The sequence below is a fragment of the Drechmeria coniospora genome, chromosome 02, assembly GCF_001625195.1.
Source record: "Drechmeria coniospora strain ARSEF 6962 chromosome 02, whole genome shotgun sequence".
Lineage (NCBI taxonomy): Eukaryota > Fungi > Ascomycota > Sordariomycetes > Hypocreales > Ophiocordycipitaceae > Drechmeria > Drechmeria coniospora.
The window spans coordinates 2,841,206-2,868,850 of record NC_054390.1 but is presented as its reverse complement, the minus strand read 5'-3'; the positions used below and the strand labels follow the sequence as shown (position 1 = coordinate 2,868,850).

The window sequence follows — 27,645 nt, the reverse complement described above, 5'->3', positions numbered from 1 at the left end:
CCAACCCCGGACGAGCACCGCCTCGACCCCACCGGCCGTTGCTGCGCTGGCACGAGAACTTGCCGGCATTGCATGCCGCCTGGGCGTGGGCCAACGGGCACGGTACGCGTACGACATGGCGAGCAGCACGACGAGCATGAGCGTCCGTCTGCCTTGCGTCATGACCATCCGACGGAGCGGAGGAGTACGTGCACGAGTGGGTGCTCGACGCCCAAGTCGTTCGCCCTTCTCGGAACAGGTGCCCGAGTACAGTACGTGTACGCCAGCAATACCGGCCGACGTGACGGCCACGCCATGCGACGCTCGATTCCGCTGCTCCACCACACCTGCTTGCTCCCTCTCGGCTTCTGCTCTCCGGCGGCCGGTACGCAGACCAGGCACGGGCGGGTAATTAGTAGCCCATGCTAATACCAACCGTCTCCCGTGCGCATACCGCCTGGTGCTCGTGGCCTTGGCCCGCCTTTCGTCGGCCGTGTGCAAAATTTACCACGGCCGAGTTGGCGTGCTGGTTCGGGGGGCACGATCCCCGTGGCGGGTGCATCCCGTACCCGATATATAGCCAGTCTCTCGCCCGGTCGTCGACGACGCCTCTGCTTCCTTCGCTCACCTCCTCTTCCTCCCCGGGCTCCTTCTGGAGCCGAAGCCGAAGCCGAAGCCGAAAGTGAAGGCGAAGCTGCCGCACGAGAACATCATGTCTTCGCCGCTCCGGCTTCTCGTCCTGGCCGCCGCCGCCGCCGCTCCTGCCGTCACGGCCCTCTACGTCAACGGCTCGACGGTGGTGCCGTGCGACTCGCCCATCTACTGCCATGGCGATATCCTGAGGGAGGTGGAGCTGGCCCGGCCGTTTAGCGACTCCAAGACGTTCGTCGACATGTAAGCCTCGCTTGGATCCCTGCCCGGGCGGCCCGTCACTTGCTTACACGCCATTCCCGCCCAGGCCCGCCATCAGACCTCTCGACGTCATCCGGGCCGCCTTCGACAAGCTTCACAAGCCGCTGAAGAACGACTCGGCCCTCCACGAATTCCTCAAGACGCACTTCGCCGACGCCGGCGGCGAGCTCAAGGAGGTGCCCCGGTCCAAGCTCACCACCGACGCCGTGTTCCTGCGCGGCATCGAGGACGTCGACATTCGCGAGTTCACGGCAAAGGTCATCGACATCTGGCCGAGCCTGACGCGCGAGTACGCCGGCAGCCGCCCTGACTGTCCCGACTGTCCCAGCAGCTTCATCCCCGTCAAAAAGCCGTTCGTCGTCGCCGGCGGCCGCTTCCGCGAGCCCTATTACTGGGACTCGTACTGGATCCTCGAGGGCCTGCTGCGCACCCGTGGCTCCTTCACCGACATCGCCCGCAACACCATCGAAAACTTCCTCGACCTCATCGAGCAGTTCGGCTTCATTCCCAACGGCGCCCGCATCTATTACCTCAACCGCTCGCAGCCGCCCATGCTGGCCCAGATGATCGGTCTGTACCTCGAGCACACCAACGACAAGTCCATCCTCGACCGCGCCCTGCCGCTGCTCGTTCGCGAGCACGACTTCTGGTTGCAGAACCGCACGGTCGAGATCCGGCGAGCTGGGTCCACCTATCACCTCGCCCGCTACGCCGTGCGCAACACCCAACCGCGACCCGAGTCCTTCCGCGAGGACTACAACCAGGCCACGAATGCCTCCTTCCACGCTACCTCGCGCATAGTGTACCCGCAGGTCGCAGCCCTCGACGAGGAGCAGCAGGAGCAGCTGTATGGCAACCTGGCCGCCGCCGCCGAGACGGGCTGGGACTTCTCGTCGCGTTGGCTCGCCAACCCGTCCGACTCGGCCCGCGACGTCTACTTCCCGCTGCGCTCCCTGAACACGGAGAACATCGTTCCCGTGTGCCTCAACTCCATCCTGTACGGCAACGAGCGCGTCATCGGCGACTTCTTCGCCCTCGGCGGCAACGACACGGCCCGCGACCTGTGGCACGCCCGCGCCGACGCCCGTAGCGAGGCCATGACGGCCCTGCTCTGGAACGAGACGCACTTCAGTTACTTTGATTACAACATCACGGCCGCCGCCCAGAACATCTACGTCCCCTTCGATGATCACGTCGACAGCTGCGCCGACCCCTGCGCCGCCGCCAAGGCCGGCAACAAGGTCATCTTCCACTCGGCCCAGCTCTTCCCCTTCTGGCAGGGTGCCGCTCCCGCCCGCCTCAAGCATAACCCGCTCGCTGTCAAGCGCGCCTACGCGCGCGTCGCCGACCACCTCGACTCCAAGGCCGGCGGCGTCCCTGCCACGAACATCCGGACGGACCAGCAGTGGGACGAGCCGGCCGTGTGGGCGCCGCTGATGCACGCCATGATGCAGGGCCTGCTCAGCACGCCCCCGACGTTCGGCTGCGACGATCCCGCCTACCGCGACGTGCGCGCCTTGGCCCTCGCCCTCGCCCAGCGCTACCTAGACTCGACCTTTTGCACCTGGTACGCCACGGGCGGCTCGACGTCGGCCACGGATAAGCTGCCATGGCTCACCGATAAGGACGTCGGCGTCATGTTTGAAAAGTACAACGACGACTCCACCAACGTTGCCGGCGGCGGCGGCGAGTACGAGGTCGTCGAAGGCTTCGGCTGGACCAATGGCGTGCTGATCTGGGCCGTCGATACCTTTGGCAACGACCTGAAGCGGCCCGACTGCGGCGATATCAAGCCCACCCTCCACGATGCCGGGAAGAAGCGGAGCGCCGTTGAGCTGCATGCCAGCGATGCTAGCCGCGTCAAGAAGTTTGGCAGCAGGGCATTACGTTAGCGTCATGAAGGTAGAGCTTGGACGAGACCGATGCCCTGCTCGACCTGACCCTGTAGAGTAACAAGGGCAGAGCGACGAATGTACTTGGAGAGATAGCGACATGCCTTTTTCACGATATGAATATCAACACATAATGATGCATGAGCATGAATGGCCTGTGCCTGACGGCAGTGCTAGAGCTGCCCCTTGTGCATTCAGAAAAGAGGACATCTCTGTGGTGATATGCCAAAACTCAACCAACCCCCCTTTCGCCCCCCGAAAAGGGTCACTGTGATGCTGCATGTACATCTCCTCACGTCTCCTCGCGTTCCCTTCCTTTCCATTCACGCCTTGATCAGCCTCGGCGCCGCCATCGGCCGCATCGGCCCCTTGCGAGGCTCATCACCACGGTCTATCCGGTACTTCAGCTTGATTCCCATGGCCGCGAGCTCGACGTCGAGGAACTTGAGCGCGCCCGGCACTACCACCTGCGTTGTCTGGTCGCCCCCGACCCAGCAGTTGCCCTGGGCGTCTTCCCAAATCTCACCCTGAATCTCCGTCAGGTCCACGCCCTCCGTCTCGTCGAGCTTGATGGCGCAGCCGCGGCAGCGCACCATGCTTGGCGTCTTCTTCTTTCCCGTTGCGAACTGCGACACCGTCGGCTGCACCGACAGGAACGAGCCGCACCGCCGGCATATCCACGACTTGGAGTAGTCGGAGCAGTTGAGCAGTCTGTCCTGCAACAGGAACGCAGTCCCGTGAGCGAGCAGCGCGTCGCGTTCCATTTCACCCACGCGAATGCCACCGCCCTTCTTCCTGCCCTTGATTGGCTGACCCGTCGTCGGCACGACAGGACCCGTCGTTCGGACCTGGTATTTATCGTTGACCATATGTCGCAGCCGCTGGTAGTAGACGACGCCGATGTAAATGTCAGCCGCGAGCTCCTCGCCCGTGATGCCCGAATACATCGGCTCGTTGCCGTGGTAATTGTACCCGGCCTTCATCAGCTGGTGTCCAAAGTAGTCACCGGCCGTGTTCTGCTCGTCAAACTTGAAGGGCGTCGAGTCCTGCGCGAGGCCATGCAGCGCCCCGGCCTTTCCAGCAAGCGACTCGACAAACATGCCAATCGTCATTCGGGATGGGAAGGCATGAGGGTTGATGATGACGTCCGGCTGGATCCCGGACTCGGAGAAGGGCATGTCGATGGCGGGCCACTTCTGCGACGCCACACCTTTCTGGCCGTGACGGGACGAGAACTTGTCACCGATGACAGGCGAGCGCGGGACGCGGAATTTGATCGAGACGGTCTGCAGAGGCTCCGACCCGCTCTCTGCCCCGATCAGGCGCACCTCCTCCACAAAGGCCGTCTCCGAGTCCTTGTACTTTTCGTAGTGCGTGATGCCGTCGAGGTTGACCAGCTTTCCGTTGTAGTCCGCCGTGACGGTGTGCCAGGCGCAGACGACGTCGCCCTCTTGGACCAAACGACCAACGTGCGGCAGGCCGTCGTCGTCGAGCATGCCTTGGTATGTCGCCGCAATGTAGCTGTGAGGCGCAAAGCCGAACGCCTTCGTGATGCTCTTGGCACCCCGCGTCCTCGAATCGTCTTTGAGCGAAATCTTTTTCGTCTTGTAGATTGTGCCATGTCCAAAGCCTCGCTCATGGGCCGACTTGTTGATGATCATGGCGTCGTCCATGTCGTACCCAGTATACGAAATGACGGCAACGACGGCGTTCATTCCGTTGGGGAAGTTGTCGAAGCCGTACGCGTTGTGCAGCGGGGCCCGCACAATGGGCGTCTGACCAGTCTGTATCCTGTACGACTTGTTGTCTGTTCTGTATCGAATGGCCGTGCCCGGCGTTCCCATCGTTTGCTTACCCATCTGACACTGGTACATGTTACGGGGGGACTGGTTGAAGTCAGAAAAGGGCGTCATGTTGGCGAGGATCGAGAGCATGTTTGTCGGTTCAAACTCGACGTGCGTCGACAGACCAGACTCGATCTCCTGCGGAACCACCGCTATCGACATGTATGGCTGTTCGAAAGGTCCGACAAAGTCTTCTTTTTGATGCGGCAGATACTTGACCGGTCGTACCATCCTGGACGGGGTCGAGCACATGTAAATGCCAGGGTACGAGCCGCCGCGTGATGGAGGAACATATCCGATCTCGAGGTGAAGCGGCACGCCGTGCGATCCCTCGACCTTCCAGTATCGGAAGCAGTCGGCAATGCGGCGAGACTCCTTGGGAGTACACCAACCGAGGATCCTACCGTCGAGCATCACCACGACGCTTTCGCTGGTCGAAGCGGAAGACGTTTCCACAATGCCTAGCTCCGCCGCGAGCGCCGGAAGCTTGGACACGTCGATCGAACTCGTCATGATCTTGCACTTGTGAGCCATGTGGTTGAGCAGGCCGCACGGGGAACCGTCAGGGGTGTGCACGGGGCACATGAAACCCCACGACTCCGGGAGAAGCTTTCGCACAGCCGTCGTCTTGAGCTGGGCGAAGAAGGCGCCACGATGGACCATTCGAAAGTGACTGATGAATCGCAAAAAATTGAGCTTCTCGGCCACGACGGTGAAGCCGGCCGTCTGTTGCAAATCTAATCCGGAAGGACTTTGCATGTTTCCGGTGGACAAGAAGTATTCCAGGGCGTTGCCGATGTTCTCGTTGGCCTTTCTGAAAATATTGCCCGGAAATTCCTTTCGGAACTCTTCGGATGTGAATGAAACGGCTGGATGTCGGCGGAGATAGTCCCTCAAGGAGGCGCGGACGCCCACACTGAGGAATTCGTCGAGCCTTTCCTTGAGAATCTGGCTGTAGAGGAAACCGCCGAGCAGAATCTCCTGGTTCTGGATGGCATCCGGGTTATCGACGGCACACTCGCCGGCAGCCAATGCGTAGAGCTTGCGCGTCATGAAGAGCAGGAGACGGAACTTTTCCTCGTCCTGCTTTTCCGTCACGTCGACGTTGCCGAGATGAACGAGGACGATTCGCCGTAGGAATTCGGTACCAACGTCGTAGTCTGACATGGTCTCGGGAACGCCAAGGACGACTCGGAACTTTTCTCCCAGATAGGCCCGCGTCTCGAACCTGCTATAAAGACCATAGGTCTTGTACGTTCGCAGCAACAGCTCGACTCGATCAGTCAGGAAGGTGTTCTCGGTTGACTTGGATCCGAAAGGACCAATCAATCCCTCGAAGATCTCTCGGTCGTTCGTTTCCATCAGAGCCTTGAGAATCATGACGACGGGAATGAGATATTCGTTTTTCCTCCACGAGAAGCGAAAGGTGACGTTTCCGTCGTTGAGGTAGTGCAGGACGTTTGTTTGTGACGTTTCGTCGGGTCGGACAGATCGAAGGATGATGCCATAGGGCGTGTAGCCGACCCCACGGTTCTGAAAGCTCGGCCGGTTGATAGCCATGGGGAAATTTCGTTTGTTCACCTGCAGCAGTCGGATAATCTTTTCGATGCCGTTGACGACAAAGTACCCGCCAAGCTCTTCCGATTCCTCCTTGCGCTGAACGAGCAAAGCCGGCGAGTTGTTTTGGAGGTGGCATCGGTTCGACTGCGAGGCCGTCAGCGTCTTGCGTAGTGAAGCGGGACAAAAGGGGGAAATTCTACCTTGACCATGACGGGTACGAGGCCCAGTTCTCGAACAAACTCGACGGCATCTCCGCCATTGACGGTATACTCAAAGGTGGCAGAAAGCTTTCCTCTGTACGAGACGTGCCTCTCTCGGCACTCAGCCGGGAATATCTCCCTGTGGCGTGCCATCTTATTGGCGGGCGGGAGCTGAGGCCTTTGAAGGTTCACATCCTTGATGCGAATGCTGAGGCGATTGCCGTGCTCTGGTCCGGTTTTGCCATCTCCATCAAGAAAGACTCGGGAGCCGATGTCGGCCAATCCGTGGGCTAGCAAGCCGGTCTTGCCATGGTCGCCGAATATGTTATTGAACGACTCTAGATGAGGATCAATGGCTGATTGGAGGGCGGGATACGCCGTGTGATCCGATGGAGGGGTTCGAAATAGCTTTTCGCGACGGAGAGTATTATACTCATGGTCCCATTGCTGGTCCGTAGGCATGGACGGGGCCATGTTGAGGAGCGTAGAGCGTTGGAGTCGTCGACGTCGGCGCGTGAGGCTTGACGATGAACTCGATCTGGCAGGCAAAATTGCAGAATTACAGCCCAATTGGCATCGACTCCGATCCCAAGGGTTGCCCGCCGGTTCGGTTGCTCGGGGCTGTCGCCAGGTTGTGTTGAACAGAAGGTCGGAATCACTTTCGCCTTTCGAATTGTTTGGCAGAGAAAAAAGTTGTCGATCGATGAATGCATTCCAACCATCTATCTTATCGATAAGATAGGAAAGCGGGGGGCGGGTGGGGGACACACTAGCTTGGCGTTGCTACCCCGAGGCTCATGTACCCTTGCATGTATTATTGTGCTTGCATATACTTACTTGCAGTATAGTATGAACGCCCTGTGCACTGCAATTAATTCAAATGTTGCAACACGTGCACGGTTCGATTAGTTGTCCATTGCATTCAACAACAAAATGCTCCTTATGTAGATCAAACCCAACCGCTCGCCACTCACGCACTGCAAATGCAGATGCAGTACGGCAATGTATCCATTACGCGGGAAAATCGGCATGCCCACAGAAAGTCATACGGAGCACATCGCATCGTGCGTTCCCGCATCGGTGGCTGCCATCGACGCTGAGGCTGCCGGCCCAACGTGCAGCTCGCTCACTCATCGACGCAGATAGACTTGTACACTGGGAGAGGAAATTGCGCTGATTGGTAGCTTATGAAGCAGGGCGCGTGACGGAATGACAGGTCAGGCTAGCAAGCTATTCAACATTGGTGGGAACGAAAGGTCGGGACGCAGTGTACGGCAGTAGAGGTGCAAATGCGTGAGATGGAGGGTGATGCCGCGATGCGTGAGGCAAATACGTTGAGCGACTTGAGATGTCATCGGTGAAGGATAGGGTGGCATCTCTGAGCTTTGGGTTCTTGGTGTCGCCTTCTCGAGTCCATGTCATGTCATGTCATCCATCGGTCGAATGGCCGAGACAGTAGTCGAAGAGCAGATGACAGCCAGAAAGGCAGGGTCGGATTTTTGCCCGTCGCTCCATCGCCGCAGGTAGCCGTCACCCGGCGGCCACAAGGGTCCGGGCAAGACGGACAAGTGATGAGTGGATCCGCACATGGTTGGGCAGACAACCATGTGCCATATTTCGACTGCACCCCGCAGGAGCATATCTCTGCAGGGCGGAGGAGGATTGACGGCAAGCGAGCGCACCCTTTCCCCCGTGCGTACCGGTTCCGGTCCTTGGTGGCGAGACATGGTCATGATGCCGCGGCACTCCGTGGTGGCATCAGGATTCGGCACCACGGTTTGGGGGGACACAGCAGGCATCCAGGCTCTCCGGGCTGCAATACGCGGAGAAGGACAGGCAGATGACGCGGAAAATACAGACAGCCATCACGTGGTGACTCCGTCTTGGCAGATCATCCATCCGCTCGCTGGCTGGGTCGAATGCCCTTGGGCTGCTGCTGGTTCCAAGTTGTCATTTCACTCGGGACTTGGCACCGGCCTGCCTTGCAGGGCCCTCGTGCACATGTAGGTTGCATGCCGGCAGGCGGAAAGCTTGTGAAGGGTCAAGACGCGCAGGAAGCCCAACGAGGCCCAACGACGTTGCCGGCGCCGTCCGGCCCAAGCCACCTGCTCGTCCTCGCATGCACCGCGCACCATCTATGGCGGTGGCAGCCCGACGGTGCGTGCTCGGCTCGCGACCGTTTGCCGGCGGCTTGGCATGGATGAGTGCGCGCGCTTGCTTCGTGATGGAAAGGAAGAGCACGGCACGTGGATTCGGGGCTGCGCCGCGCGCCGTCGCAAGGACACCAGGTCGATTCGAGGGGCCCTCACTCTCCGGCTCCAGCACATGCCGCTCGTGCGAATCAGGCTGCCGAGCACGACGGGCTCCCGAGTACCGAGTACATGCAATGCAGCTTCCCCCGTGACGGCGACCCAGCACGAGCATGTCGAGCGACGGTGGCGGCGACCAACCAGGACTGCCTCGATCATGCAATGCACGGTTGAGGGACGGCGTCGGGGCGCAGGGGTGTGCCGCCCTCGGCTGCAGAGGCATCTGGGAAGGCGTCCGGAGTTGGGTGGCATCGACGAAAGATGCCATCATCTCTCCATTCGACGAAGATGGCCGTGCTCGCTCGCTGCGCGGCGCCGGTTCGAGTCACTCGCTGCCTGCCGCTTGGTGTCATCGACCGGGACGGCACCTCGCGGATGCATGCGGGCAGACGACAGGCACGCAGGCCGGCACACATGCACACGCAGCGAACGGCCGGTGACCACCTTTTTGGCGCATGCGTTCGTCCGGCAACGGCCCCATCGCACGGCAGCCAGTCAAACGAGGCGAGTCTCACGCTCAGGCGTGCATGCTACCCGACGGATGGACGTCGACGAAGAGTCCGTCCCGGCGGACCGCCCTGATCGGAGCAGCCGTGCGTGGTGCTGGACGGCCATGACAATGCAACACGCTCCAGGTGGGCAGGCAGCCCGTCGACGCTTGGCATCACCGTCTTCCGACGCGTCGTCGGCGACTGTGCGTTCACATGCTGGGAGCGGCCACTGATTTCGCCCAAGGATCGGCCCCCTCCCCTCCCCCATTGCGTTGGCGAATGAGCGACGTAGCGGAAGGAGGATGGGAACGAAGAATCAAGACCCATGGCCGTCTGAAAAGGGCCCCAGCCGGACCTGATCAGCAGCGCACCGGTCGGGTGCAGGAAGCTCGACGACTGGCTGTGCATCTGTCGTGGCCGTCGTCATTGGCAGCGAGGTCTGGTGACTGCAGAAGACGCGGGCCGACAGCATCCCCGACGTTCCATGCTCGCGACCCAAGGTCTGTCATTCCTGCCTCTCATCCTCAAGTTGGGGGCAGTTCCTGCCTCCCGGTCGATGCGGTCAACTTTGAAGGCAGGTACGGTGTGCCGCTGCAGGTAACTTCCATCAGTACTCGGGCATAGTTGTACTTGTAGGTACCTACGTATGGAGTAAGCACCAGTACTGTATTACTGTACTGTAGTTGTAGGTGATTGGCACACACTTGCAGTATCCGTACGCACTGAAGCACCAGGTAGTACAGCAGTACTTGTACTTGTTTCGTACTTGTAGCACTGCAGAGTACTTGTCGTCACTTGGTAGATGGTTTACATGGATCACGGAGTATATAACATGAACCACGGAGAATATGGATCACGGAGTATATGGATCACGGAGTATATGGATCACAGAGTATATGGATCACGGAGTATATGGATCGCGGAGTAATACTCCTGACCGGTTTGCAAAACTCCTTGCCATAGCATTCCGAGGTGCTTGTATGCCGTACTGGTAGTGATTAGGCACTACTCGCCACCTCCCAGGCCGCCATGAATGCCATGCATGCATAGTGTGCTAATAGTACGGCGCTCGTGCCTGCTAGTGGACTTGACTACTAGGTACTAAGTTGAGGCCTTTACCGCGCACATGCCTCGGTACCTAGTACTAGGGGCCTAACACTAAGTACCTACTTACAGCTATTAGGTACTTACACCAAGCACCGCAGTAAAGTGCCTACATACCTAGTAACTTGCTGTAATCCAGATACCAACTTGCCAACTCAGCTGCTCGGCTCAAGTTTCGCCTATCGGCCTCGCACGAGACAGAAAACGAAAAGTTCACAGCATGGCCTCCGTGCGCCCGGCTGTCGACAAAAAGGCGAGCGCGCAGGACGCACGGCTCGTATCGCAACCTATTCCGTCCCTCGTCCAACAAGCTCCTAGTTCTGACCTTGGACTGGCTTGCTACACCGACCTCGAGTTTGGGGCCTTGAGGGACACGCCCACCAGAACACATGCACACCTATGAGCACTCTGTACTTGCAGGTCTACACTAATTACTAACAGTGCTGTACGTACGGCGAATGGTGGGATTCTGCAAGTAATGCCGAGCGCCGTCGAGCATGGCAAGAATGGAACGTTAGTAACCAATGAACCATACATGAACATGTACGGAGCACTGTGTACGCCTACAGTGCACTGCAAGTGCAGTATCCAGGTGTATAAAGGACGGCGTACTGATACTTGTCGGTACTACCTGCAGTACATGCGCATTGGCAGCACTAGCAGCTTCGGCGCAGCGCAAGTACCCGAACGAGTCCTCCGTTCAGGTACCTACATGCAAGTATTCATGCAAGTATCATAGGTACTTTTCAGTACCTAGCACTGTACCGGTTCTGAACAGGGTCCCCATCCCCGCTCCGGGCTTGCGTCTTGGTGCCCGCCATCCCGCCCGAGTGGGGTCCTCCACGGCAGGCATGGGTGATGGATCACGGTTCCGTCCCTGCTGCTGCGGTACCCATCCATCCATCCATCCACCCAAGCTCGACTCGTCGCCCTCCTCCATTTGTCTGACTGCTCTGCCCGCCCAGGAACGACGGCGGTCCCCTCCATATTACGCGAGGTGCTCTGCTGCTCATCGCCCGTCGTCGCTGCCGATTTTACGTCACCATCGCGACGGCAGCGCCGGTCCCCCGTTCCATCATCCTCCCAACAGCGTGCGACGTACACGGCAGCCGACGTGAGACGACGCTCGAGACGCTCGAGACGACCGACGGCTCGACAAAGGGCGCACCCGACGTCACCGAGGGGCCCTAGGTGGGAGAGGTTGCGCTCGCCCATCCACCGGCGGACCGTCCCTCTCGCGGCCGAAACGACGCATCGTTCCTGCGAACTCGTCCATCCAGCGCCCTCGTCGGCGGCGGCTGCGTAGCGTTCTTGCCATTCCTTGATCCAAGGCGCTCGTCGTCGTCGTCGTCGTCGTCGTCGTCGTCGTCGTCGCCTCGACCGAAGCCCATCTCCTCGCCGGCTCTCATCGCGCAAACGGTCGCCGTTGGGACCCATCCTCCGTACGATCCCTCGGGAGAGCCGACGTCAACATGGCAGGCCTGTTTCGAAAGGTGTACGATTGGCTCCTTCGGACCTTTTGGTGAGTCCATCGGCACTGGTGCCGCCGCCATGGTGCAATCGACGGGTCGTTGACCCAGTCTTTGACGGCCTCTGCGACGAGGCTTGAACGTGTCCGATCCGCAGCCGGAGCATGGTCCAGGCTGACGGAAAATTAGGTCCATGGAGATGGAGGTGACCTTGGTCGGTCTGCAGAATGCCGGCAAGACATCTCTGCTGAGGGTGCTGGCGGTACGGCCGTGTCCCTTTTCCTCGCGAGCACCGGACGCGCCCGGCTAATCTCGTCGTTGCAGGGCGGCGAGTTCACTCTAGAGTGCGGAAAACATGCCGGTCCACGAGGCTCGCTCGTCTGCTGACTCCTGCCTTTGCTCCAGCTCCATCCCCACCGTCGGCTTCAACATGAAACGCGTCCATCGCGGGCACGTTTCGATCAAGTGCTGGGACATAGGTGGTCAGCCGCGGTTCAGGTGCATGTGGGAGAGGTACTGCCGCGGCGTCAACGCCATCGTCTTCATCGTAGACATTGCCGACCCGGCGCAGATGCCGCAGGCCAAGGATGAGCTCCACTCGCTCTTGGCCCACGCGTCCCTGGCCGGCATCCCGCTCCTCGTGCTCGGCAACAAGTCCGACCTGCCGCAGAAGCTGACGGTCGACGAGTTGATCGAGGAGATGGACCTCAAGAGCATCCACAACCGCGAGGTGTGTTGCTACGGCATCAGCGCCAAGGAGGAGACGAACCTCGAGGCCGTTGTGCAGTTTCTGATGAAGTGGTCGGCTCGTTGAGGAGGCGATGCCACGCCCTCGCAGCATTTACCGACGTTGCCTCGAAAGCGCCCCCTCCCCCCCCTTCCCCCCCTTTGTTTTGTTGGTATCAAATAACCATCGGCGATCATGATGATTGATAAACGACGGAAAGAATGAGCCGCAGGGCATGGCCCTCCGTGGACGGAGAGGTGTAACGCATGCCGTCGGCCACGGCCAGGACCTCGGCAGCCAAGATTCGCTTTCATCGCGGCATGGGCCGCCGGGCTCGGACGACAGGATGACCGAAAAGACGAAAGGAAATTGCGTCTCACGAACTCACGAACTCACGATAGCAAGCAATGCATAAAAGCGAGTGGGTGGAATGAATGCGTGCAGCGGTCACTCTGCTTCCAGGTCTGCTTCCAGGTCTGCTTCTAGGTCTGCTTGTTTCGTCGAGAGCATCGCGCGCTTTCCAGCCGGTGCCGTTGGGGACGGGCAGGATCCGAGGAAGGGCGACGTGGGATGCAGGCACTGGTCCGTAGGATTGAATTCTCGCATGTTCAGCAACGCTCCGTACCGTCCGCACCCCTGCTTCCTTCTGGGTTCGCCGTGAAGGGTGAGGTGGCGAAAGGGCATCTCCGCCGCCTTCTTCCGAAAGGCCAGCTTGCTCGTCAGCGCCCCTCTCCCGGGGCGATGTGAAAGACCAGTGAAACAAAGCGACGGCGGCCAGTCGATTGTGACTCAAAACGACGGAGCGACGGAGACGGTGCACCTGACAAGACGGCGGCCAAGGAGCGAGGGCACGGATGGCGATGCGAGGAACGTGGCCATGGCGAGATGGAGATGGGTGTTTGCACAGCCGACAGGTCGTCTGAAGCTCGTCGGCACCGGCCATCGGCGAGCTCTCCCTCCCCCCATGGGCCATCAAGGCAAGAGAGGAGTAGAAGAATGGATGGAGAGAGGAGAGTCGGCAGGATGGATGGATGGACAGAGAGGTATGTAAGTGACGGACGGGGCTGGCCAAGCATGAGCTGGCACCACACAGAGGCCTTGACAAATTCTCTCCTTGCGGGCCAAGTACGCGTTCCGTACCTGCTAACCTCGCTCTCCCACGAGCAACGTCAAAAATGCTGGGCCGATGGCGGCGCTGCGTGGTCGCATCTGTTTGCAGATACCAAGAGGTACATGCTGCACGCGGACCACCTGGCACTCGGGGTGCGTTGGCCAACGCATCATTGCAGCGCAAGGCGCCGAATTTGGCACCTGTATAATAATACCGGCTTGCAGGGCCTGTCCCGGGTGGACGGTGGTGTTGGATGACCGCCGCCGAAGCTGGCTACAGCGCATCGTCAGCCAGACAAGGAGGGGCTGCCAGTCCCGCCGGCGCGTGTACTGAACGAGTTACCAACGCAAGTCTTCGTACTTGTACTTGCGTTCCAGCGAGGCAAGCGGTGGGCCAGCGACGTTTTCGCACCACTAACCCCCTCCGACGAGCGTGCCTGAACGCAGAACTTGGTACATGTACATACAACTACAGTGCAGCACTGCATGCCTACTACAGCTAGGCCCATGCTAGGTACTGCTGCTCAGGGTACATCGAGCACCCAGCACCTACCTACCTGCTCAGTAGTACGTATACAAGGGCATGGTTCGGAGAACAGAGAAGTTGCACAAGTTACGCAGTGAGAATTACTTGTACACCTACTCCGTACTTGCAGTATACATGTACTCGATGTACATGCATGCACACGTACATGTACAACAATTACATGTATGGGGTAATTACTGTACTCCGTACATACCTGTACATGTACAGTACACGCAAGTACCCCTACAGGCTGCTGTACTTACATGCCGGTTGTGACGCTAACCGTTCTTTGACGCTTTGGTAAGCCTCCCCAGCGCCGTGGCCGCTTCTGCGAGGTGGGGTTGGGGGCAAGCGACTGATGCACCTTGGGCCCTACAGGTAGTAATCGATGACGGCAGGGGAGACAGGCCTGGACTGTTACCTGAACAACCTTGACACCAGAGTACAGGTACAAGTCCTGCACCAAGCTGTAGGTACTTCTTTCAGGTACAAGTACATGTTCATGTGCAGAGTACGGCGTACAGTAGTGATGCTACCCCGCCATGTAACCAGCACCTGGTTAGACCTTGGTAATACATGGCTAGTACTAATTAGCGTTTCGGCCACTAACGGTCAACCCCAGACATGCCCTATTATCCTATCCCATCCTTTCCTACTATCCTATCCCATCCCATCCTACCATATCCTACACTATTATCCTATCCTACCCTACCCTATCCTATCCTATCCTATCCAATCCTATCCTATCCCATCACTATCCTATCGCCTCCTACATCGTCTGGAACCAAACGGCTGAGAAAGCAACGTACCAACTCCAGCCTTCTATCCTCCACCGGCCAAAACACCGCCATCATCCACTCTCACCCGCACACACCAGAGTTAAATTTCCTCCCATGGCAGCCGCCTGACGCGGACGCCGTTCCGTCTTCCTTCCTCCCGTCACCTCATCTCTCAGTCCTTCTGGTCTTGTCTCACCTGAGCCGTGTGCCCTCCTCCGCGTGGCGAAGGCGCTCCCGCCGCAGACATGGAGCAGGTCCACGGCGTCGACGTCAGTTGGATGACGCAGGGCTCGCCACGAGGTACGTCCAGATACGCAGTGACAGTTCATGCCCATCCTTCGGGGCCGGTCCGATGCTCCTGCTCGGCGGCCGCCTGTCCATGGGCAGGGGAGCACGAGGCTGACACGGCAGCGCAGACAAGCAGCTTCGACCGTCGACGTCGCCACCGAACGATTCCTCTCCCGCCCGGCCGCGATCGATTCCCACTTCGTCCCTGAGTGCCCGCAATCCGCAGGGCACGTCGGAGGTGGCGGATAGGGTCCAGGCAAACGGCCAGCCGGGACGGAGCCCATCCAGCACGAGCGGCACATCAACCGTGAGACGAATGTCGCGATCGGGCTCGATGGACAAGCAGCAGGGGGGCTACGGAACGTCACCGCAACGGCGCAACTCCTGGTTCTCCACCATATCCGCCAAGTTCTCCAGCAGCTCCTCGCCCGCCAGCTCAGTCTCGCACCACCACTCTCTCCACCACCTCCATCTGAGAGAGGCGCAGGATCAGGAGGAGAGCGGTCAAGAGTTGCCGCCGCAATATCTGGACCAGCCTTCCCTGTCCTACCCGGCCGACCAGCCACCACCGAAGCTGCACCCGAACAGAAACGCCGTCCTCCAGCATGCCGCGAAGCCGGACGGCAACGGCCCATACACGCCCGCCCCGCCCAAGTCGGCCCAAGCCGGCATCCTAGGCGTCCTGCGCCGGCTGTCATCCTCGGGCGGGAGTGGGCTCGCGAACGTGAAGCTTGGCAACGGGCTCGTCGACCGCGTCACCCTGAACATCGACCGGTTCCGAGAAAGGTGTCCCATCTCGGAGCTTAAGGATGCAAAGCTACGGCGCGTGTCATTTTGCGTCGATGTGGAGATTGCGCCGCTGCCAAAGTATTCTGACGCCGAGGTCTCGCAGAAGCCGTCTGAAAAGGCTGCAAGGAAGAAAGGTGGCGAAAAGGGCGAGGGCGAGGCGCTGAAGGCTGTCGAGGCTAAGGCTGCTGAGGCAAAGGCGGCCGAAACCAAGTCTGTCGAAAGCAAATCTGCCGAAACAAAGTCTGTCGAAACAAAGTCTGCCGAATCCAAGTCTGCCGAAACAAAGTCTGCCGAATCCAAGTCTGCCGAATCCAAGTCTGCCGAATCCAAGTCTGCCGAATCCAAGGCTGTCGAATTCAAGTCTGCCGAATCCAAGTCTGCCGACACCAAATCTGCCGAGGCGAGACGGGATGATGCCGAGAGCCAAGGCAAGCCGGCGGTCGAAGCACCGACACCAGCTCCGAGCGGTGCTCAAGGAAACGTCTTGAAGCCCCCAGCGGCTACGGACTCGACCAAGAAAAAGGACAAGAAGAAGAAGAGTGAGGAGGAGCGCAAAGCTAGGAAAGAGAGGCGTCGCCGACTCGCGGAAGACAACGGCTCTCTGCCCATGGAGATATGTTATCAGAGCGATGACTCATCCTCACCGAACATGAGCGGCACCGGCACGCCGATGACGACAACGGCTCCGGCACCGACCACGGCCACGGCAACGGCAACGGCTGCTGCGACGGCGACGCACCCGACGACAAACCCTGCCCGGATATACCGACGATGCTGCCAGCTACGCGAGACGCCGATCCTGAAAAAGGTTACCGAGCAGCTCACGGACAGCGCCAATGCCTGCCCCACGACGGGCATGGTGAACAAGCTGGACCTTACGGACTGTTGGCTCCAGCTGCCGGATCTGATCACTCTGGGAGACTACCTCGCCGTCGTTCCCGTGAGGGAGATTGTGCTCGAGAACAGCGGCCTGAGCGACGAGGGTTTGCGAGTCATCCTCGCAGGCCTCTTGGCCGCCAAGCAGCATCCGAGCTCGAGGCGTAGGAAGCCCAAGCACGAGCTCGTCGGGCAGGGTGGCGTGGTGGAGCGCGTGGTGCTCAAGAACAACAAGCTCGGGCCAGACGGCTGGAAGCACATCTCGCTGTTCATCTATCTGTGCCGATCGTTGAAGTATCTCGACCTCTCCAACATCGCCTTCCCGAAGCAGCCTCCAAGCAACGGCCGGCGCACGCTCCCCAACGGCAAGCAGATGCCGCGCAGCATATCCGACATCTTCTCCACCGCCATCGCCGATCGACTCGGAGGCGCGGCCTTGGAGATGCTGAACATTGGCGAGACGGAGCCCAGCGTGGACCAGCTGAGGGCCATCGTCGATGGCGTCATCAAGTGCGGCATTCGCAGGCTTGGGCTCGCCCACAATTGCCTCGACGAGGCTGGCGTCGAGATGGCGGCCAAGTATCTCGCCGCCGGGAAATGCGAGGGGCTTGACCTCGGAGGGAACGATTTGCGGCATCACATGGAGAAGCTGGCGGGCGCCGTGGAAGCGCACGACACCCTGTGGGCCTTGAGCCTGGCGGGCTGCAACCTGAGCCCCTCGTCGCTGTGCAAGGTGATGCCCCAGCTGGCGAAGCTGAGCAACTTTCGCTTCATCGACCTGTCGCACAACCGAGATCTGTTCCGGGCGACGCCGAGCGCCGTCGGCCTGCTGCGGAGGTGAGTGAGCGCGCGCTCCGTCGCTTCGTCGGCCGAGGAAGGCTGGTGGTTGCTTTCGCTAACGGCGACGACAGGTACCTACCCAAGATGGGGTCTCTGAGGCGCATCCACCTGCAGGACGTCGACATGAGCTCGGAGCAGGCCATCGCCATCGTCGAGGTGCTGCCGGAGGTGCCGACGCTCGCGCACATCAACCTTCTCGGAAACGCAGAGATGGTCAAGCTCGCGCGGGCCAAGACGGAGGAGGCGCAGGAGGAGGCGTGCGCGCTGTACGCGTCGCTCCTGGCGGCGGCGAGAATCTCGAGGAGCCTGATATGCGTCGACATGGAGCCGCCCGGGGACGAGGCGGGCGAGATCGTCAAGGCCATGGCCAAGCAGGTGGTGGCCTACTGCCTGCGCAACATGGAGCGGATCCCCGACGCCGCCATAGGCACGGGCACGGCGGGGGGCACGGCGGGGGCGACGGCCATGTCGGGGACGCAGCCTCCGTACCCCGACGTGCTCGCGCACATCGTGGGCCACGACGTCATGGACGACAGGGAACTTCCCGAGGACAACGAGTCGGCGCCGGACGAGGACTACGTCATCGGCGGCACGGGCGTCGTCAAGGCGCTGACGTGCTGCCTCGAGAACCGGGGCGACGAGTCGGGCATGCAGCCGGGCGAGTTTGGCCGGGACGATGCCGCCGCCGCCGCCGCCGCCGCCGACGAGGGCTCGACGACGGTCGGCCGGCGGACGCTGGCGCCGGGTGGCAAGGCCAAGGACATGTCGAAGCACCTGCTGGCGGGCGCGCGCAAGATTCGCATCCGCATCCAGCCGGCGCTGTGCAAGGCGCGGGCGAACCCGGGCGACGAGCAGAACCTGCGGAAGCTCACGTTCCTCGACGAGACGCTGCAGGGCATCATCAAGCGCTTCGAGGACGAGTTTCCGGACACGCGCGAGCCGGCGCTCGGCTCGGCCTCGGGCCTGGCGGCGGCGGCGGCGGCGGCGGCGGCGGCGGCTCCCAGCTCGGCGGCGGCGTCGACGCTGCCGACGACGACGGCCGACGACTCGGCCATGGCGGCGTCGGACGCCGAGGACGAGTCGTCGATCCATCCGCCCAAGCCGCTGTCGCGGTCCAACTCGATGGCCAAGGTGCTGGCCGAGGAGGAAGGGCGGGTGCACCGCGTCGGCCACCGGTTCCGGTCCGGCTTCGTGCGGCAGGAGCACCTCGAGCTGCTCAGCTCCATCGACGACATCGGCGCGGACCCGAATCACGCGCACGTGCTGGAGGAGCTGGCCGAGGACCTCGGCGGCGAGCTGCTCGTCAAGGTCAGGGAGAAGGGGGTCGTGCGGGCCTTTAAGGAGGACAAGGAGATGCTGTACCGGACGATGCGGGAGAGCGACCCGGAGCACTGGGACAGCTTCGTCGAGGCGCAGCAGAAGGCGCGGGCCAACATGAACGTCGCGTCGGAGAAGAGCGTCGACGCGGCCCAGCCAGGGGACGAGAGCGCCATCGCCGACGGAGACTGGGCCGGCGCCGGCTGCTGCAGGGCGACGGCCGACGGGGCCGACGAAGGAGAGGGGCGTCCCGCATGATGCATGCCGCGGCATCACGACGGGCATGGACGGCGGACTGTACGAAGACGACGGCCGATGGACGACGGACGATGCGGACCGAGGCCGCAACGGCGTTGCAGGTGTTTTCTTGTTGAACTTTTCAAGCACGCATGTCGAAGACTGACGACACGGGGACTGACGACACGGGGGCTGACGACACGAGGGGGCCGACGAGGGAGCTCGCGGGTTGGATATAATTACAGCCCAACCCTCGAGTGCGGACAAAGGGATGGGTTCGCAAGCAAGCATGGCCGCGACGCGCTCGTTTATGGGACATTTGATGATTTTCCTCGCTTTGTATTACTTGTATCATATCGGGCTCGATGCCTGAGCGGATAGACTGCTCTCCATGGATGCACCATTCGATCGGTCCCCGAGGCGGCGGCCAAGAGATGGCAGCCTGATCCGATGCAGAACAAATGCCAGTGACATGCGTCGCTCTCACATGACACCATGGGGCAAGTAAGCACAGTACAGTAGCTAATAGTAGGTGTGCAAATACTGGCCAGTACATGTGAGCGGGTGTCCATCAATCGTCTCGACCGGGTCTCGAATGTCTCGAAACAAGGGGCGACGAATGCAAGCTGGTCAGCGGAATTTGGTCGATGGTGATTGGGTCGGTGGGATCCGCCGCATGCGATGGCTCGCTCGACCGACGAACTATCTGACTGTCTGACGCATCCATTGCGGATGTCCGGACGTACTCCGTATACGGAGTCCAAGTAAGTACTAATTCATCACTCTGTACTCCGCACTAACTGCAAAGTACAAGTACAGTACCTAGTAGGTATGCAGGGACTCCGTACTAATCCGGGGACGGCCAGCGGACCATTTCTGGTACAGATTCATCCAGGGGGGATCATTATAGTCGCTGTACACGTACCAAGTACTTGCTCCTACGCGTACTGTACTGTAAGTACTGGTGGATACCTCCTACTATGCACCGACAGACAGTACGGAGTACGGAGTACGGAGTACGGATACAACCACTCGCCTGTTGGAGTCTACAGTACAGCACAAGTAAGAATCCAGGTATTCGGTAGGTGCGTGCAGAGTAAATACATGCAAGTAAGTACTTGTGCGGTACTCCGTACTTTACAGTACATGTACCAATAAGCAGGCGGTACCAATACATAAGTGCCCACGTGTAACGGTAGTTGTACTACGGATGGATGGAGGGGTTACCTAACATTGAAGTGTACATGTACTGTAAAGGTTGCAAGGTGACTCCGGCAACTGTGCCAGCCACATACGTTACGTTCCAATACCTCGGTACACACCTAATCCGTGCCGTACTCGTACCCACGGAGTGGTAGGTTCTTGTACCTGCATCTTGTTTCCGAAAAAAATGAGAGAAGACTCCGAGACTCTTGTACTTACGTGGCGGGTACAAGCACTCATGAGTGTAATGTTCGCGCCCACTCCAAGTACATGGACACCTCTCTCGGTACCTGGCCAAGTATTCGGCACGCAGTTGGTAGGTACGCACATGTATACGGAGTTCATTACAGTACAGTGCGAGTGGTAATTATTAATACATGTACTTGCATGTGGACGGTGCTTTCGGTACCGCAGCCGGGGGAGGGGTGCCTGCCAGAGGGGGAAGGGAGGACGATGGTGCGGGTCCCTGGCGGGTGAAATCGCCGGAACCATGATGCCGTCCGCGAGGGCCAACGACGGCAAGTCCAGCGGCCAGGTTCTTCTAGGTATCATGCCGAAAGCTACGAGTCAGAGGCTGGCACCGTAGGCTTCCCGTCGCCGTATGATGACAGTGGTGTGTGTATAGTCCATGTTCAAGTGGAGGCGTGCACATGTATGACTGGCGATCGACAGTATGTAGAGGTATTCCGTACGGAGTAATTGTATCTACTGTACATGTACAGCCTGTGCAGCACATGTTCACCAACGCCGCACTTCAGGCGCAAGTACTCCGTGCCTGTACATCACAAGTACTCCGTGCTTTCGGCGGCAAGTACGACAGGTTATGCCCAATGCCAGTGTTGGAGCGCACCTGGGCAGGAGCTCTGCAGTACATGTACATCCACTGCGGCGCTGGCGGTGTAGGTGTACGAGCACCACTGGAGTTGTTGGGCACGAATACAGAGTACCAGGTATCGAAATACAGAGTAATATTACCAGCAATCCAAACACAGAGTACCAGCTATCCAAATACAGGGTACCAGGTATCGGAATACAGAGTAATATTACCAGCAATCCAAACACAGAGTAATACCAGCTATCCAAATACAGAGCACCAGGCATCCATGACCCGTACTTGCCTCTTCGTGGCCCGGGCAAGTACGTACCACGTCGCTAGCGACCTGCCTACCTCGTTTATCATACCACCCAGCGATCTCGTCATGCCACTCCCCTGCGACGGCGCCGCCCCGTGGCTTGCCGTTTCGCCCGGCTCCGTACGGGTGCATGTATACGGGCGCGTACCGTCCTGTTGATTTTGCAGCGAGCAAGTACATTCTACAGTGCCTGTACGCCCGCCAACCGCACAAACCCTCCGCAATCCCCTCGTAAACTGCCCGATTGTTCAAAGTACCGAGTACAAGCACGAGCACTACTGCCGCACACAATGGGCGCCTGCCCGCACACCTTTGCTCGCGGTTTCCGTGCCTGACAAAGCGATTACAAAAGCGGCCAGCGCCCCGCCTCCATCGAACGACGTCCCCTTGACCCGGAACACGCTTGTCCATTGTACGTACAACCTTCCATGTGTTGACCAAAGACACTTTCATGCAGAACCGTGACTTGTCTGCCGCGAACTGTCCTCTTCACATCCCCCCTCGTCTCTGCTGTATCAGTCGCCTTTCATTTCTCTCTTCTCCGTAATCCAGAAGCCGTACAGCACCGGATACCACCCTTGCCCCCCTCTCCTCCCCGCCCCCCGCCCCCGCCATTGGCACTCGACGAGACGGACGTCTCCGCCGACTTACACGATTCCAACGCGCATAAATATCATACCACCCAGCAATATCGAACCACCCCGACCCCGAAACGACGAACCAAACCGTGACTACGACACCCGCGCAGCCGCAAGACGGGCTTCCACCAAAAACAATCCAACCACTCTCTCACACACATACGCCCACTCACTCTCTCACACTCTCACACATACGCCCACTCACTCTCTCACACTCTCACACATACGCTCACTCTCTCTCACACACATACACACACTCTCTCTCTCTCGTCCTCGCCTCCCATCTCGCCGCCGCCGCCGCCGCCGCCGCTGCTGCTGCAGCACAGGACCAATCCAACTACAACTAGAAGCATCCGCAACCCCGCCTTGTGCTTCCGTCAACGAGGACAAGAGAAGAAAACGACGCATAGCTAGCAGGCAGAGTAAAGCACTGCGAGAAGCAAATCAGATTCGCACACCTCCGCCAAGCCCTACGTGACATTCGACTAGACAAACCCGGCCCAACCAGCCGACCAGCGTGCTGCGTCCTCTCCGCAAACCATGGCTCCCACGTACACAATGTCCGCCCACCTCTGCAAGCAGGTCTACGCCTCATGGTGCCAGTCCCGCCAGCCATCTTCTTCATCCTCTGCGGCCGCTTCGTCCACGTCAACCGCCGCCGCCGCCGCACCCACCACCTCGACGCCCGCCGACGGGTTCCTGCTGCTGAGGCGGCATCGCTCGCCCTCGCCCGCCCTGTCCGAGGGGAAACGCTCCATGGACAGCGAGCGTTCGAGGAGGGGTTCTTCGACGAGCCATCATGACCCGTGACGGGCCCTTTGGTTTTTCTTCTTTCATCGCCAAACTTACGCCTTTGCTTCCGCGAGACTTGACGCCGCCGTCGGCATTTTTGCACCTTTCTTCGCGTCGGAACCGGTCACGGAGTCATGATTACACATTAGAGGGTACGCTGGAGCGTAACAAGGGGCCTTTGTTGTCGTGCAGTGCTCGGCTCCCCGGGCGCCACGAGCCGGCGTCGGTATGCCATCGTGTCGTCGGAACAGCTACTAAATGAATGCGCCTCCTTCCTTTTTTGCCATGGAAATGCACCCGTGCCGTTCCCGTCTTTTCATGTCCGCTGATTCCGGCAACAAAACATTTCACCGCCACTGCCTTCGCTTCCGCCCGCCCTTCCCGCTCGCGGCATGCTCCGGCCCTCTTGGCATCGCCTCCTGTCCGCCGCTACAAGGCCGACGCGGCGAGCGTCGTCATCGTCGGCACCGTCGACATCCTCCGCAGCGGCGGAGGAGGCCCGTCGTCGGAGCCGCTGCTGTCCCCGGGCGACGACGAGTCCATGGAAAAGTTGCCCTGGATTCGCCGCTTGGCCTCCTGCTTCTCGGCCTTTGTGATGTCCTCCTCGCTCTTGCGCATGTCGGGCGTCCACTGCGGCTCGTTGGGCGAGTGGCCGATGGACATGCCCACGCGGATCTGCGCCGTCACGTTAGCCTTCGTCGCTTCTGCCGGCCGATTGCGGCACGGGCCGTGCTCACCAGTGTCTCGAGCGCGCCGTTCGAGTTGTCCGCCAGGTCGTCGTCGAAGCGCATCTTGCCCGGCTCGAAGAGGAGCAGGATGGTGCTGCCGCCAAACTTAAAGTACCCGAGCTCCTCGGCCCTCCGCACCTCGTCGCCCTCCTCGCGCGTGATGACGGTGCTGCCGACCATCATGGCGCCGACGCAGATGACCATGACGCGCCCGTGCTCGGCCGACTCGATGGGCACCAGCACCCGGACGTTCTCGCCGTAGACGTCGAGCGCCGACCGGATCGCCATGGGGTTGACCGTGTAATACTCGCCCGCGATGGTCACCGGCTTGCCCATGACGCCGTCGACGGGGATGTGAAACCGGTGGTAGTCTTGCGGCGCCAGCCGGAAGATGCCCAGCGCGCCGTTTTCGTACCGCGCCGCGTCCTCGGGGTAGGCCGAGCCGAGGAGGCGCTTCATGTTGAACTCGCGGCCCTTGACCCAGATCTTGGTGGCCTGCGTGATCTGGTTGAAGACGACGCTGCGGCAGTCGGCCGGCGACACGATGATCCTCGGGTTGGCCGGTGCCGAGCACGGTCGGGCCCCGGGCTTTAGGGCGCGGAAAAAGAATTCGTTGAAGTTCTTGAACTCGTCCAGCGGCAGCAGCACCTCGGACATGTCGAGACCGTGAAAGTCGATGAACTTTTCAATCTCCTCCTTGGACGCGGGGTCGTCGAACTTCCTGCCCTGCTTGATGCTCAGGTTCTTGAGAAGCTTGCGGACTGCGACACCGTCAGCTCGAACCATGACGCCGCGCCGCGCCTGCTGTGCCTGCCATGTAGATACACATGCATCGTGTACATATTGAAAGGGACCACTTACTTCGCTTGTTCTCCATGTCTCGCGACTTCAATCCCTTGTAGAGCAGGCGGATGCCCAGCCGCACGTATACGCTCATCTTCTCCTCGTTGATCTGGCCCGTGATGCGGTCCTGCACCAGGATGTTGGCCGAGTTCGCCCCCAGCTTGTAGCCGCCATACGAGAGCTTCGTAATGACCTTGGAGTACCACTTGCGCTGCGCCTGGCTCGCCGTGACGAAGCCGCCCATGAGCACCGTGTTTACCTGGCGCCAGTCCTGGCTCGCGCACGTGGCGATGTGCGTGATGATGTCCGTGTCGCTGCGCTTGTTGAGCCGCGGCTGGTGGCAGATGGGACACTCGCGGATCTCGACGACGTGCTCCTCGCCGCGGTCGTCGCTGCTCGTGTCCTCCTCCCCCTCGGCCTCGGCCGGCACGCTCGCGTCGGGCACCGAGACGGACTCCTGCGACTCAAAGGGGACCTGGGGCGTCGACGTGCCCGAGTCCTCGGGGCTCGAGTTGGAGCCCAGCTTCGCGCGGATGCCCAGGTGCTTCAGGTCCGGCACCATGCCCCGGAGCTTGGCGCCGGCCGCCGACGGCGAGGCCTTGCTCTTGGCGTCCAGCTGGTCCTCGAGGCAGGTGACGGCCTCGTCCATGGTCATCTCCCAGGCCTCCTCGCTGTCGGCCGCCTTGTGGGGGAATCGCTGGAAGAAGCCGTCGATGGTGGACTCGCGGAGCGTGGAGCCGAGGGTGTCGAGCATCGTCGTCAGCTCGACGCGGCTGATCTCGCCGCTCTCGTCCGTGTCGTACTGGCGGAGCATGGCCCGCCAGAACTGCTGCCGCAGGGCCGAGTAGGGCATGTACTTGGCGCGCAGGTAGAGGACGGGGTTGTGCTTCGACTCCCACTTGTCGAGGTTCTTCATCTTCAAGGGCACCACGTAGTCGTGGAAGTCGGGGTCGTCTCCCTCGGCCCCGCCCTCGGCCGCCTCGGCGACCGCGCCCGCCTGGCCGTCGGCGCCCGCGAGGAGGGGGTGGCTGGTCGGCGGCGGCGGCGGGTTGTGGGCCGCGTCGTTGGCCGGGTTCGGCTGCGACGCCGGCGGCGGCGTGGCGGCGGCGTTCTTGGACAGGCCCGGCCGCATGAGCTTGCTCAGGCTCTGCGACGACGACGAGCGAGACATGCCTAGGCGCATGAAGCGGCCCTTGGTGGCGGCGGGCGCGTGCTCGGGAGGGTCTCGCAGGGGGTACAGGCCCGTGTCGGGGTCCGCCTTGGGGGCCTTGTCGATGAGGCCGGGGACGGGTAGGGTGCAGGAGGCGATGAAGTCGTTGCCCGAGTACTTGTCGTGGTCGATGACGGTGAAGGAGAAGGAGTAGGTCTGCTCGTGGCCCTGGACGTGGAAGATCATCTTCTCGTTGAAGACGGGGTTGAGGTTGTGCCTCACGCGGCGGGTGCGGTACGTCTTCTTGCCGAGGGAGGCGACGACGAAGGGGTCCATGTCGAAGCTCGTCCTCGTCAGGTTGGACTCGGGCGGGAGGTCGGTGATTTTGCAAATCTCGAGGAAGATGATGCCGACGACGTCGGAGAAACCGTTGTTGAAGGCGTAGGGGTTTTCGCGTCGTCGCCTCTTCAAGCCGCTGATCCTCAGCCGCCTCCTCCGCCGCTCGGCCGCCTCGGGTTTGGAGGCGTCGCCGGCTTCGTACATGGCTTCATCGTCGAACTCGGTGAGGTACTCGTCGTCGTAGTCGTCGGCCGCCTCGTCGGGTGACGACGAGGTCGGGTCGGACCTTGGCATGGCCGAGAGGCCGAGAATCTGGCTCATCGAGGGCGTTCCCTGCCGCGAGGAAGCCGTCGCTTCGGAGCCGATGAGGCTGTAGAGCTTGGCCAGCCTCTCCTGCGCCGTCGAGGCCGGGTTGGAGGTGTCGAGGAGGGTGAATTGGAGCTGGACCTCGCCCGAGACGACGCCCGTCTTCTTGCCGGGCCGCTTGCTCTTGAGGGGGTACCACGTCGGCTCCTGCTCGGCCTGCTCGTTCTGAAATATCTCCTCGAGGGCGAGGTCGAACTCGCCCATGTAGTCCTTGCCGAAGCGGTCCTTGTCCCAGCAGATGGCGTCGAGGACGAGGCTCTGGACCGAATGGACGGGCAGCTCCTCCATGACGTTCCATTCGGGGTTGAGCGTCTTGGGAACCGAGTGGGTGACGACGCGGGAGTCGCCGAGGGAAAGCATGAGGTACTAGCGGTGGCCCGTCAGCAGGGGAGCCATGGCATGGCCGGGGGGGGGGGGAGGTGAGTGGGCGTCGCGGGTAGCACAAAGCAGCAGGGTCGTGCGTGACGACGAGAGGGGGTTCAGGTCGGGCGAGGTTCAGGTCGGGTGAGGTCAGGTCGGGTGAGGTCAGGTTGGGTGAGGTCAGGTCGGGACAGCTTCGCCTACCGGGTCGGATGTGCCTCCTCGATCCTTGGCGGCAAGATTCCGGGCCTATCGGGGGAGGCAATTAGCCAGAGTCGGCGGGGAAGAGGACGGGATCCGAACCTTGATGATGACGACCTTGAGGGCGAGGCCGTTACCGGCGTCGGCAGGAGGCTGCCCCGCGTGCTCGTGCCGTGGACGCATCGGCATCGGGCTTTGGCTTCGAGAGTTGCTGTGGGAGTTGGACGCGGAGGGGAGGAGACGGCTTGGGACGATACGCATGATGAGATTGACGGTGACGACGCTTCATTCGGGCAGTTGGAGCGGAGGCAGAGGTGGCGAGGGGACGAGGGGAGCTTCCTGCGGGCGTCCAGGAAGGGGACCGCGAGACGGCGGATGGATTATTTAACGGTACGGGACGACGACTGGAGCGAGCGACCTGGAGCGACTGGAGGCTGGACGTTGTTAGGGACGCTGTGACGCCACCATTCCACCATTCCACCCACGGCCGCGAGGTACCATTCGCCCTCGTCCTCGTCGCCTCCGTGCCCTCTGAACGGGGGTGGAGTACAGGGGCACCGCCCGCTAAGGTCCGTCTCCATTATTACCTCGCAGGCTAGCTGTCGTCGTCGGTACCCAAGCTGCCGAGGCAGGGAAGGGGGGC

At 60.7% G+C, this 27,645-nt stretch overlaps 5 protein-coding genes across 5 annotated transcripts; 2 read left to right on the top strand and 3 right to left on the bottom strand.

Annotated features, from left to right (window-relative positions):
- Positions 1-115: 115 nt before the first annotated feature.
- On the top strand, positions 116-2,783 carry DCS_03926 (putative trehalase precursor; the record flags this gene model as incomplete). The annotated part of the gene is made up of 4 exons (XM_040801239.1): positions 116-184; positions 239-364; positions 560-873; positions 938-2,783. 4 exons carry the CDS (start codon positions 116-118, stop codon positions 2,781-2,783), a joined length of 2,355 nt encoding a protein of 784 aa, XP_040656272.1.
- Positions 2,784-3,106: 323 nt separating this feature from the next.
- On the bottom strand, positions 3,107-6,861 carry DCS_03925 (DNA-directed RNA polymerase I 135 kDa polypeptide; the record flags this gene model as incomplete). Its single annotated transcript, XM_040801238.1, has 2 exons — positions 3,107-6,331; positions 6,388-6,861. The coding sequence occupies 2 exons, from the start codon at positions 6,859-6,861 to the stop codon at positions 3,107-3,109; spliced, it is 3,699 nt and encodes a 1,232-aa protein (XP_040656271.1).
- A 4,617-nt stretch (positions 6,862-11,478) lies between these two features.
- On the bottom strand, positions 11,479-13,460 carry DCS_03924 (uncharacterized protein; the record flags this gene model as incomplete). Its single annotated transcript, XM_040801237.1, has 3 exons — positions 11,479-12,066; positions 12,149-12,550; positions 12,876-13,460. The coding sequence occupies 3 exons, from the start codon at positions 13,458-13,460 to the stop codon at positions 11,479-11,481; spliced, it is 1,575 nt and encodes a 524-aa protein (XP_040656270.1).
- A 1,687-nt stretch (positions 13,461-15,147) lies between these two features.
- On the top strand, positions 15,148-19,270 carry DCS_03923 (cell wall biogenesis protein Mhp1; the record flags this gene model as incomplete). Its single annotated transcript, XM_040801236.1, has 3 exons — positions 15,148-15,202; positions 15,319-17,692; positions 17,767-19,270. The coding sequence occupies 3 exons, from the start codon at positions 15,148-15,150 to the stop codon at positions 19,268-19,270; spliced, it is 3,933 nt and encodes a 1,310-aa protein (XP_040656269.1).
- A 4,174-nt stretch (positions 19,271-23,444) lies between these two features.
- DCS_03922 (Phosphatidylserine decarboxylase) lies at positions 23,445-27,263 on the bottom strand (the record flags this gene model as incomplete). The annotated part of the gene is made up of 5 exons (XM_040801235.1): positions 23,445-23,690; positions 23,753-24,504; positions 24,605-26,807; positions 27,006-27,050; positions 27,105-27,263. The coding sequence occupies 5 exons, from the start codon at positions 27,261-27,263 to the stop codon at positions 23,445-23,447; spliced, it is 3,405 nt and encodes a 1,134-aa protein (XP_040656268.1).
- Between the last annotated feature and the right edge of the window lie 382 nt (positions 27,264-27,645).